This window comes from Mesocricetus auratus, unplaced genomic scaffold (genome assembly GCF_017639785.1).
Source record: "Mesocricetus auratus isolate SY011 unplaced genomic scaffold, BCM_Maur_2.0 Super-Scaffold_100013, whole genome shotgun sequence".
NCBI classification, from domain to species: domain Eukaryota; kingdom Metazoa; phylum Chordata; class Mammalia; order Rodentia; family Cricetidae; genus Mesocricetus; species Mesocricetus auratus.
The window spans coordinates 74,905,606-74,917,696 of record NW_024429196.1 but is presented as its reverse complement, the minus strand read 5'-3'; the positions used below and the strand labels follow the sequence as shown (position 1 = coordinate 74,917,696).

General features: G+C 59.4%; 1 protein-coding gene across 4 annotated transcripts in view; it reads right to left on the bottom strand.

The window, feature by feature from the left end:
* The window catches only part of Unc5a (unc-5 netrin receptor A), a 55,888-nt gene that overhangs the window by 1,267 nt on the left and 42,530 nt on the right, over positions 1-12,091 (bottom strand). Inside the window, exons 3-15 of one of the 4 annotated variants that reach the window (XM_040756014.1) lie at positions 8,825-8,971; positions 8,472-8,575; positions 8,129-8,309; positions 7,406-7,573; positions 6,674-6,838; positions 5,208-5,396; positions 4,800-5,102; positions 2,252-2,339; positions 1,817-1,985; positions 1,384-1,617; positions 1,152-1,301; positions 908-1,072; positions 176-354 (exon numbers count right to left, since the gene is read on the bottom strand). In XM_040756014.1, the coding sequence (XP_040611948.1) occupies positions 176-354; positions 908-1,072; positions 1,152-1,301; positions 1,384-1,617; positions 1,817-1,985; positions 2,252-2,339; positions 4,800-5,102; positions 5,208-5,396; positions 6,674-6,838; positions 7,406-7,573; positions 8,129-8,309; positions 8,472-8,575; positions 8,825-8,971 (2,242 nt within the window). The remainder of the gene's footprint in view (positions 1-175; positions 355-907; positions 1,073-1,151; positions 1,302-1,383; positions 1,618-1,816; positions 1,986-2,251; positions 2,340-4,799; positions 5,103-5,207; positions 5,397-6,673; positions 6,839-7,405; positions 7,574-8,128; positions 8,310-8,471; positions 8,576-8,824; positions 8,972-12,091) is intronic. The other 3 variants (XM_040756015.1, XM_040756017.1, XM_005078345.4) reach the window with 3 other exon arrangements.

The following is a 12,091-nucleotide window of genomic DNA, read 5'->3' as shown; positions in this document are numbered from 1 at the left end:
TTGGTCAGTGGTCTGGCCTCACTCCAGGCTGCCCTGGCATGCCCCAAGTCTAACCAAAGGTAGGTAGGCATCCCCTCAAACACACCAACCACCCTGGCCACTGGTGGTTGTGGCACAGGCCCTGAAAGCCCCCTGTCCACCCCTGTAAGCCCCCACTCTGCCTATCTCCACCCACCTGTCCAGGTGAAGTTTCTGGGCTAGGGTCCGCCAGTCGGCACCCCGGCTGCAAGGTGGGTCTAGGCTGGTAATGATCTTTTGCCGAATGAGGAAGGGGATCTTGAAGGCACTGGGGCCCACCAGGGCTGGGACCCCCCCTTCACTCTCCAGAGCCAGCAATTCTGCAAACCTCGTGTCCTGGGTTGTGTGGAGAATGCAACAGGTGCCAGTCAGAGCTCAGCACACTGCTGCCCCTGCTGAGGGGGGTTTCCAGACCACCCCAGACAATGGGGACGGCAGGGCCTTGGGCATCCTCTCCCTTATGCACCAGTGCTCTAGGCTTTGGGGTCTTAGATGTAGCCACAGTGAGTGTTAGAGGAAGCCTCTTATGACGTTCCATGCCCCCACCCGCGGCCGGCACTGATGCTCACACTCGTCCTTATCTCACCAAATGCCTCAACTCAGTTCTCACTGCCAAAAATGTGCTTCCCACCCCACTTTCTGTCAGACTCCTGCTCACCCTTCTTAAAGTCCCTCTTCGTGAGGCCCTCAGGGCCCCAGACCAACTCTACCTCCTCCTGCCCCCCCTCCCCATATCCCACTGCACTTGTACAAGTCCCCAGCAACTTGGAAGAAGCTAGAAGAGTGGATAGGGCTGGTGGCACGTTGGCAGCTAGGTCCAGGGATGAAGCGGTTCTGGCGGGGCGGGGCGGGGCGGGCGGGGGTGGGAGTACATCATCTTTCGGCCCACCTTAGTGATGTTACAGTTGATGCTGAAACTCTGCCCATCTCCCTCCACCTGCCACACCCACACCTTGCAGGCCAGGTCACTGGTGCTGGGGTTGACGCGCTCCAAGGTGAAGGTGCAGTGCAGATACTGCTGGGTGCCGTTCCAGATGTGATAGAAGGGGATCTCCTGCGGGGAGGGACAGGGAGGCCGCATCAAGTGTGCCCAGCACCGGACCGTGGCGCTCTGGCCATGGCGGGGGCCTCACCTGGTAGCTGACCAGGAGCTTGCTCTTCCACAGGGAGCTGGGCACATCGTGGATGGACAGGCGTAGGTTGTGGTAGCTGTCTTTGAAGTGCAGGACGCGAGGCTCCTGGATCAGCTGTCCGCCCAGCTGCTTCTCCAACTGCACCACCTCCTGCGGGGCCCAGACGGTCAAGCAAGGCCCGAGGGTGGGGGCACCCCCTGCTCGGGGCGGGGCGGTCAGCCCGCGTAAGTACCTTGAGTGCATCGTGGGTGTCATGCAGGCAGTACACACGGATGCTGTACTCGAGGGACGTGCAGGCCACGGGAGCAAACAGCAGGAGTTTGAGGCGCTTGGTGGCAGCCACACTGAGGGCCTCTCCCACCAGGGCAAAGCGGCCGAGCTGCTCAGTGAAGACATAGCAGGCACCCGCCTCCAGCTGGCAGTAATAGAGGTGACAGGGCGACTCCTCACCAAGGTGTAGCACATCCTGTGGGGTAGGGGCTGAAGGGTCAGTTCCTGACCTTAGGAATCCTCAGAGCCACCAGGCCACCCTCAGCTCTAAGGCGTGGCCGGAGCGAGGGAGACTCGGGACCACACAGTTATCAAAGGCCGAGGGCAAAGGAATGGGAGGCCATGCTCACTGTGAGGCCAGCGTCTGGGGTGGGCAGCTGCTGTTCGCTGCTTACCTCCCAGCTGCCCTCGCAGGACTGCTTTTTGAGGTACAGGCTCCAGCTGTCCGGGCGGGGCTCTCCGCAGTGGTCCATGGCAAGGATGACTGGCCGGGTGAGCAGGACCCCTGGAGGCCCACAGCTAACGATGGGACTCAGCAGGGTCTGACAGCCGGCTAGGGGCAACCTCAAGTGGAGAAACACGGGCCGGGAGGGAAAGGCGTCAACGGCCAATCCTAGAGACTGAGGCTAGGGGACGAGCTTTGGGTAGGGCACAGGAGCTGCAAAGCAGGGTGCCTCATCCCCGTCCTCCCTCAGGCCAGGTCAGAAAAGGCACAGCAGGGCTGGGCGCATGTGCAGGGTATGTGTGTGTGTGTGTCTGTGTGCGTGTGATTCAGGACAGCAGGTGGGCGCCCTCCCAGCCCCCAACCCCTGCAGGGCCCAGGCCCACACCTCACGTCTTCTGGCTTGTGCAGTGTGAGGTAGATCTCGTAGATCTTTCCCCGGGGGATGGCATCTGGGGGAATGAGGAGGCTGATTCCTGTAACAGCAAAGGCCAGGACTTATGGCTACACATACCCAGCACCCTGTGAACTAGCCAGACCATAACTTTCCCCTGTAGCCTGCCTTGTCTGAAGACAGAGATGCTTCAGGGACTACTGTACCGTCCCGCCACCCACACAGGCACGACTGAGTCAGGGAGACTCCAAGAACATCTGAGGTAAAACAGCCAGGAAAAAGCATAATTAGCAAAGAAGAGACCACGTATGCTGTCCCCACCTCCCCTGGTATCCAAATGATATAATTTGCATTGGCATTTTCTGCTTAAAGTCTTCCCATCTTGTGGGCCTGCCATTTAAGGCCTGCCACTCACTCTGAGCTACAATCAGCAGTTCCTTCCGCCCTGCTCAAGCTCCTCCCTATTGGTCCTGTTGCCTCTTAGAGCTGGTCACTTCCAGCCACTGTCTTCACCCTTGCAGGCAGTGACGGGCCTCTAGCAGGCCTCTAGGGACAGCATCATCGGCCCAGATGTCTTCCCATCCCACTGCTGCGCCCTGCCCCAGATGCTCTCAGGAGTGGTATCAGCGTGTGTCGGGGAGGGGAGTGTGGGGTCTCCAGAAGGATGGAGCAGAGTGAGGCCGCCCTCCAAGGATAGGACCCACACACACACGAGGAACCTCTCAGCTCACTCAGGAAAGGGGGGATTCTGTGACTTTGTCCCTAAAGCAGGGAGATGTGGCTCCAGGGTGTGCTGGGCTGGACTTCCAGGCCAGTCAGTGCTGTATAAGGACATCACAGTCTGCCAGTGTGCAGTGTTGCTCCGCGGGGCTCCACGCTCTGACACCAGAGTCGCTGGGCTTGTGTAAGTGCACTCTAGGACATCCACCACCTGTGTGCTGTGGTTAAGTGATGTGTGGCTGCCTCACAGACGAGGGCATCTATTGACCACGGCTTGCGGCTGTCGCTTCCCTCACTATCCCGTGCTGTTTCTAGAGCCCCGGGGTTGCTCTTGCTGGAGACAACCACACACACCCTGGCGTGAATGCTGGCTGGAGGGAGGTGCACGTACCTGCATGCTCCTTCAGAATTGAATACTCATGCTGGGCACCCAGGAACTGAGAGGAAAAAGGGTGCTGGCTCTGAGTCCAGCAAGGAGAGGGCCAAGTAGACGCCAGTAAGGCGCACAGGGGAAACGGGCAGCCTCCCGCACTGCCAGGGGCCACTAAGCACCCACCGCCTGTCTGTCTGCCTTTTCGGTGGAGCTGACAGCTACTGTCTCAGCTCTCTGCCCCATGAGGATTTATCGTACCCTGTCCTGTGTGGGGGGGTGTGGGGCGCAGGCAGCACCGGCAGATGAGGCAGGGGTAGCATGGTGTGTTCACGTGCCAAGGCCCTGTAGAGACTGTCACTTACAAAGTGTAAACCGGAGGCATGAGCACACTGCAGCTAGCGGGGGGGGGCATGCCAGCCTTGTCATGTGGCATTTTGGGAGCAGCAGGGAGCCCTAGAAGGAGATGAGTAGGGGAGGGACATAATCAACTCTGGGTTTGTTCAGCGAACGTTTGGGGCTGGGGATGAGTTAAGGAGTGGGACGGTCTGGGCGTGGTAAAGTATCGGGGCAAGCTGGGAAACCGGAGGAGGCAGCCGCTGTTGGGAAGGGCGAGCACAGGGAACACAACAGTATGCGACTACAGCTGACTGGTGTGAGGGGTGAAGGAGACAGAACAGGGACCAAGGTGACCCCCAGCCTGTCTCTAGCTGAGGCAAAGCCTGCGCTGAGTACGGGCTGGGGAAAGGGTGGGAGCCGATTCTGTTTTGGGCACAAAGACAGGTGCTGTGAGACATGCGGACGGAGCTGCCTGCGAGAGTGTGAGCTCTAAGGCCTGGGAGAGCTGTGGGCTGGACGGCAGAGTGGGCCAGAGCACTTGGAGAGAAATGGCAGAGAGGGAGTTCTGAGGAATGCCGGAGACGGGCAAGGAGATCAGGGGTACATGGGGGTCACCCAAAGAGAGGGAGCAGGGATTTCAGAGTGGAGGACTCAGCCTTGTTAATGGTCGCAGCGATTTCTCCACACATGGCCCGAAATGTCTCAGGGACCCTGTCTGAGACGCTTGTGCGGAGTGGCAGATAGGACCCAGGATGCAGTGGGGAGAGTCTAAGGGGTGCTCTGCTCTCTTGGCCATTTGTGAGCCTCTGGGGTCTGGCGTTTGCCCTACTTCCGAGCCTGGGGCCCAACACGGAGCCCACCACATGTAAGGCCGACTCTCTGACAAATGAACAGACAATATTTTCACGTCCACAGGCAGCAAGGACGCACTGTTCCACTGCTTCACTGTAGCTGCGTTCTTCCCTTAATGACCTCCTCTCCCGCTAGCCAGACTCAGCCCTCCACAGAGGCTGGTGCACGGGGGAGGATCACCTGGGCTGTTCTGGTCTTCTCTGGGAGGAAGAGGAGACTAGTCTGAGCCCCCATGCTCTCTGGGGAGCTCTGGGGTCCTACCTGTATTAGGGATCATCAGCCGGCCCCCGAGGAAGTTGAAGGTCCCGTAGGCCATGTTGCTGGTGCCGCGGGGCAGGGTGCGAAAGTAGTTTTGGGTGGAAAGGCGGGAGACGAATTCCTCAGCCTCAGAGGTGGGTGAGCTGTGGTGCAGGGTATGACGGCCACCACCCAGCGGGCTGAGCAGGTGACCATTGGAGAGCTGGAACTTGGGGCTGGACCCATCCTGCCGGGGACACAGACTGCCCTGGTAGGTGGTGGTGGTGGTGCTGAGGTCTGGCTGGATGGTGAGCAGATGGGGATTGTCTATGGGATAAAGACAGACTCCGCTGGTGGCTCAGAGGGACTCCTCCCGCAACGGCCCCTGCCTTGGGGACTCAGGCAGCAGAGCTGGGGGAGGGGCCACCTCACCTGCCTTGTTGGGCTTGATGCTGACAGGCTGGAAGCCTGAGGTGAGGATAGACGAGTCGGCCACGTCTGAGTCCAGCCCTTCCTTCTTGCGGCAGTAAATGAGGATGAGGACGAGCAGCAGCAAGATGAGGCACACGGCCACGGCCACGAGGCCTATGTACAGAGCCACGTCCTCCGGGCCAGAAGCAGCTGCAAGAGAAAGGATGGCCTTGGGAACGGCAGGGCTGCAGGGGGCGTGGGGAGACGGGAGAATAAGGCTTCAGCACCCCCCCCCCGCCCGGCGGTGGACGGAAGGCAGGGAGCACAGGTTGGCGTGCGTTCTAGTCCCGCACTGAACAGGTTGTATTCCTCACAGGCATAAGAGGTGGCCTGAGGTTGCCAGGAGAGTGGAGGACGAGAAGAGCTACTTCCCTGAGGTGATGGACGGTCTATGCGTGGCTGCCAGGCTGCGGGCCAGGGTGGCAGGGGCGAGGTGTGCTCCTGGGATACCCAAAGTGCGGTGCTATAGTTTACACGAGCCTCATGAGAATTCATGTATGACAGGCCTGGCCCCCAGTGTGTCAGTGTAAGAGGCAGTGGGACCTCTTAAGAGGCGGGGCCTGGTGGGAGGGCGTTAATCATATCATTTGTGAGAGCTGTTCTCATTCCATGGGGGGGGGGGGGTGTCCATCTCTCCGTGTGTCTGTCTCTGTTTCTCTCTCTCTCTTACATGTGATCTCTCTCTTGTATGCAATACTGACATGGTACCATCTGCCTCTAAGCAGTGTGGCTGCGGGGGTGGGGGGACGGGGACAGTTGCATTTGTCAGAGCCCGCCTCATGCTATTTGGAATTTAAGCCTCTAAAACTAACAAACCTCTTTCTCTATTTCATTACAGTAATGGACAAACACACGGGTGGTCAGCTTCGCGCCCGTTTCCAGGTCACTTTGAGCCCTTACGCATACCGTCAGCCCTGGAACTGGGGTGAGGCGGGGGGCTAACCACTTGGAGGAAGCTCTATTGATTTTTGAGAGTTTTGCATAATGGAAGAAATGTCCATCAGAAAGGAATTGACACAGATAATTAGGTTTTTAATTGAAAGAATAGGGGAGGGTGTAGTCTAGAGAAAAAAAAATCCAACAGAGATCTTTAATTGTTAGTTATGGCCTTGTAATTAACAGGTCTCACGAGCCCAGCATCCCCACAAGACTTATATGTGAGCTTGGGGGATGGGATAACTCCAAGGCTGTGGGAGAGCAGAGGGGTGTACACGGGTCAAGGTTCACATCTGTGGGTGTCTCGGGAGGACGGTGGTGAGTCTGTGAGCACATGGACGGGTGTTAGAGATGAAGGGGAACCCAGGGACCCTGAGCTTTGGAGAGACACAGTTGATGGCAAGAGAATGGCGGCCTTGACCACCACCTCTGTGGCCGGACAGGGTCAACTCTGGCAAACGGAAGCGACCCCTGGGGCAGAGAGGACTCACTGTGCAGGCAGAGGTCACTGGTGCAGTTGCGGGTGTCCAGGTCAGCACCCCGGCACTCCTCACCTCCGTTGCGGGGTGCTGGGTCAGAGCACTCGCGGCTCCGCCAGTGGGTGCAGTCGAGCCCACAGGCCGACCACTTGCTCCACGAGCTCCAGCTCCCATCCACTGGACAAGAAAGCAAACAGCGCAGTCAGCTCGGGAAGCTGGCCTGGGTAGCCTGCCTGTGTGGCCCACTAGTCATCCGGACCAGGCAGGGCCAGCTGGCTTGACCTTGGGTACAAAGCCAGGGTCAAGCCCTCCGATCTTGTAGGACCTTGAGCTGTCCAGCTAGCCTTGATGACACATGCTGATGACAGGGAGGCGCGATGATGCCAGGGGCTGCTTGGCTCTCCCCACCCAGGGAGGCTTGTCCTGGTCCTGAGGTGGGAAGGGCTCTTAGTCACACGACTGCCCTTCTGGTCCCAGGCACAGGTGGATGTGCAGCCCCAGGCTGAGCCTACATCCTGTCCTCAGGTTGCATTAGACCCTAAATCGAGCCCAGGCCCGGACGCAGACCGAGCCCTGACTCTGGCCACACTGCGCCCTGATCCCCACCTCAGACTGAGCCTGGCCCTGCGAGGCAGGCGGGTGGGATGGAGCCATGGGGGGGCAGGCTGGTGGGTGCGATGGAGCCAGGCCACGGAGATGGCGTGGTTGGTGAGGAGCGATGCAGGAGGCGGTGGCCGCTGGTACCTGGGCACAGAGTGGCGCAGGCTGTTTTCTGGACATTCTGCCCCTCACAGAAGGCGCCCCCGTTGAGAGGTGCCGGGTTGGTGCAGCTCCGGCTCCGTTTCTGCCAGCCACGCCCACAGCTGGCGCTGCAGACGGACCACTCAGTCCACGTCGACCACCCACCGTTCACTGGCCGGACAGAGAAGGACTGGGGTCAGGGAGCGGGGGCATCCTCAGACACGCTGGTCCGAGGGACGGGGCAGGAGGGAGAGGCCCTGTGCGCTGGGAGTGCGGCTGCTGTGCTGGACGGGTGCTGAGGAGGGCCTCGAGGCCGGGCAGCTCCTTCAGTGTCGGGCACGCAGGCTACACTGTGGCTCACAGGGCACCTCCAGCTGGAGCCCAGCTTCTCAGGGCAGATCCTCTACGACCTCCCTCTGCCTGCTCTCGGGGCTCCCAGATTGTGTGGCCACTCCCCGCTCGCTCCGAGGCCCGAGGCACACAAGGATGGCGGGCTGTGCTCCTCTGAGCCCCATCTTGTCTCTTCAGCTCTCACCCTGTGCTCCCCACGCACGCATGGCCAACACCTGTCCCATCCCTTCGCCCACACACACCTCTGGCCTCTTTCCTAGTCAGGACACTGTGTGGTCAGCCTGGCCCTTGCTCCATGCCTTCCCATCCTACGAGGCACACACCGCTTCCCTGACGGCACCTCAGTACCCTCTGACCGGGGAGCCCGGGACCCACCATAAACAACCACAGCAGCGGAGGCACTGCGGCGACGCGCCACGATGTTCTTGGCCACGCAAGTGTAGTTGGCCGTGTCGGCCAGGCGGGCCTGCCGCACCACTAGGCTGTGCTCCCGCGTGATGTACACGTTGGGATCGAGGGAGGGGTCCACAAGGTCCTCGTTCCGGAGCCACTCCACCTAGGGGGGGACGCCATGCCACTACACAGCTGGCCCAGGCTGGCCTGACCAGGGGACAGAGCCACCGCTGAGGAGGTGGCAGCCAGGGGCCTGAGCGTTAGGTGGGGCAGGAGGTCTGGGGGCCCTGTGCCCCTGCAGAGTGGGTCCTGCAGCCCCACTCACCTCAGCCGGGGGGATGCCTTCTGGGGGACGACAAGGCAGCACAATGCCCTGCTCCAGTGAGACTTCCTTGGCCAGTGGCTCCTGCTCAAAGTTCTTGCGCAGATCTGGAGGAAGAAGTGTCCTTAGGTGTTCAGCTTAGCCCGACTGGCTCTTGGCCCTTGACCGTGCAAGAACCATGATACACGGCAGAAGAGGAGCCAAGTGCACCGGGGGACCCGGGAGGATTTACGTCCCCAGGGACTTCCTCCACCCACCAAGGTAAGGCTGTGACCTCCAGGGAGTCTGCGGTCCCTTCTCCAGGGGACACCCGCTAACGACCACCCCCTCACAGCACAGGCCTGGCTCGTACTCACAGGCGATCCGGATGTAGGCCTTCTGACTTTTGGTGGTGCCGGAGGAGCTCCACGCTACACACTGGCACCAGTATTCCTCCAGCCCGAACACTTTCTCCACCTGCTGCCTTGATACATTGATACGGACCTCCATGGTTGGCAGCCCTGCTGGATTCAAGGGCTGCACTGAGTGTCCCTGTCCTAGACCACTGATGCCCTACAGCAGCCTGTGGACACTGTGCCCCCCCCAGCCTGGAGGGAACTCCAGGGTGACTGAAAGGAATGCTGACACATCTCCTGGACACGAGGAAGTATGGTTTCTAGAACTTCCATTCCAGGTTCCGGCCTCCAGGAGCCCCTGAGAAGAAGGGTGAAGCAGACAGGCTGAGCTCTTTGGAGGTAGAGGAGGGTAGGGAAGTCTGCTAAGCTCCCTGGAGGGCTAGCAGGTAGATCTGACAAGTGATAATGTAACAGCTATTATCATTACAGCTGCGAGGCAGGATGGAAATAGACTCCCGGGACTCAGGGTTTCCCTCATGCCAGGGTGGTATCTCACTCATGCTGCTCCCTTCCCTGGAACCGTTCCTACTCTGGGTGTGCTCCATGGGGCGGCCCCACTCTGGATAGAGAAGCAGGTGCAGAGAACACCCGGTTTGTCACCAGCACCAGGGTGGTCTGGATCCAGTGCGGTCAATATTCTGCAGACACCCGGGGTGGCCTAAGTGTGCTCATCCAGGGCCAGCAAGTGGGGGCTAAGGGGGCTGGTGGTCGGGGGCGTCTGGGTGTGCTGAGAGAAACCCATCTCCCACCCTACTCAGTCCCTGCCTTCTGCAGCATCCAGAACCAGGCAGTGGGGTGCTCGGGGGAGGAACCCTGGTCTCTCTGACAACCCGGAATAGGGGATGCCATCCAACTCCATGCCTCTTCTGCAGCCAAAACCACTGTCCCAGGAGTGAGAAAAGACTGTTTGTTTCCAATTTCTCCTCCTCGTGACCCCAATTTCCCTTGGGTCACTGGCTTATCAGAAAGAGAGAGAGAGGCCAGCCGCCAATGTGTTTCCATTGTTAACAGAGAAATTCAATTAGGGTTGCATTTCAGGAGCAGTGAGCCCAGCTGAGCCAGCCAGCCTGGGAGACTGTTTTCCTTCTTCATTTCTCCAACATGTCCTCCTGACCCCTTCCCAGACCCTCCTCATGGAGCCTCTCCAGCTACAGCGCCGGGACCCAGCTGTTCCCATCATCGCCCCATCCTGGCTAGTTGTTACAGGTGTGCATGTCTACAGCCGCCTGGCTGGGATGACGACTACGCGACTGGACACTTTCTCCTGCTGTCCCTGCTCTCTTGGGTGTAGGGCTGGGTGGGGCTAAGAACCAAGGCACCCTTCACAGGGCCTGGGTGCAGGAGGCGAGCCCTGGGCATCAGCTATCCGTCAAGCACTCATAAATGTGGGGCCTCTGAGACCAAGGCGTGGGTGGAGCAGGGGCTTTCTCCTTTCTTCCTGTCTCAGGGTCAGGGATGGACAAACTCCAGAACATCCTGGCCTGGGGTACTGAGTGTCCTCTGGGTAGACAAGCCTCCTGATAGCCCCCAAGCCCCAGACTTCCTCGTCTTGGGGCTTAGCTCGGAAGGAGCAGCACTAAACTGAAGCATTGTCTCTCTTTACCTCCTGTCCTCCTCCTTCATCCCCCTCCCCACATCTCCCTGCTGGTACAGGGTGCGCGCGGACCCTCGGGGCCTGCAGGATGGGAGTGGCGAGCAGCAGGTATGGTGGGCCGAGCTGGCACACGGTAGGGAGGAACCCCGCCTCTGTGAACTCGGGTGGCAGAGGATGGGTGTCCTCTCTGTGGCCCAGAAGACACGGTGGGAGCACTTTGGGGGTCCTGGACAGGTCAGGATCAAGGCCTCAGTCTTCTCTGAGAGGCAGCCTGCTTTTGAGGACTAGGTCACGCCGTGTGAATCTGGGGCTCTTCAGCTTGCATTCACAATAGCAAGTGCTCCCAACTGTTCTCCGGGCCACCGCCTCACCATCTGCCCTGTGCGATCCTCCCACAGCACAAGTCTGACTGCAGTTTTCCTGACATCTGCTTGCACCCAAGCCCGAGCCATGCTCCAGGGCCGGTGTTCTGTCTCTCACCCTATCCCTCTGGACAGGGCGACACTCCTATGTCCTTCTAAACTTGGACGCTATCCCTCCTCTTGAAGTCAGGGCAGCTACCACCCACTCCTGCTTCCCCACGGCACAGGCCACACTCTGGGTCACCTTTCTGAAACTTTCTTGTCTCCCGTTAGCATCTGTATAAATCCCGGCACTGCCTGCCTGCCTGGATGGCGCTGTTGCTCACCCTCATGCTGGTGGCTATGCGTCCCAAATGGGCTGTATACTGGGGTGTGAGCTGCATCTCAGGCTGGCTGCGGTCGTGGTGCAAAGAGGTACACGACTAAACCAATAGGCTCGATGTGTATTAGTGGCTGCTAGTATTGGTGTTAGTTATGTGAGTGTGAGTGTGGCTGCCTCTGTGACCCTGCTTTGGGGAGTACTGGAAGCCATTCAGGGCTGTCTACCATGACCGCTTGCCCAGCCTCAGGCCAAGGCTTGCAATGGGGAGTTGGTACCCCACAGGAGGGTAGGTACTCCTTGGTTTTGACCTCTCTGCCCCTTTCAGCTGGGTCTCCTTGGGTCTGCTTCTCCCGTTGGCCTCCACACTGTGTCACCCATAGCTCTGGCCACGTCACTGTGTAGTCTGAAGTCCCATAGGCCGGTGGCACTCCTTGGGCATCCCTGCTTACACCCATGCATCTCCATTGTTGAGCCGTGACCAGTGAGCCTGGACTTTGTTTGGGCTACGCCCCAGTCAGGGGTATTGTCTCCCGCTTCTCTCTCTGGTCATTTCCTAGTTCTCCATCATTAAGCCTCCCCCGAGGAGCATGTCTGTGAGCCCCGAGGCAGCCTCAGCTCTGCTCTCCTCTTACTAAGAAGTCACCCCACTGTCTGCCTCTCTTGAGGGATCGTGAAATAACACAAGCATGCTTCAGCAGAGAGCAGAAAACAACCAGAAAACACACTCTTCTGCGGAGTCTGCGCATTTCCACCCCGTTCCTTCCCAGCCTCCTCTGGGCAGGCTGTCCTGATTTTGTGTACTGCTGAGAGACCCCGGGGCATTTCAGTGGATGGGGGTGTGTGGGCCTTCCCTCTTGCGTCCCAAGCTGATGGCCAGGGAGTCTCCCAGAGAAGACCTGTGTGTATTCACAGAGTGCCAGGTGTGGGATTCTGCCGTCCCTGGTGACGCA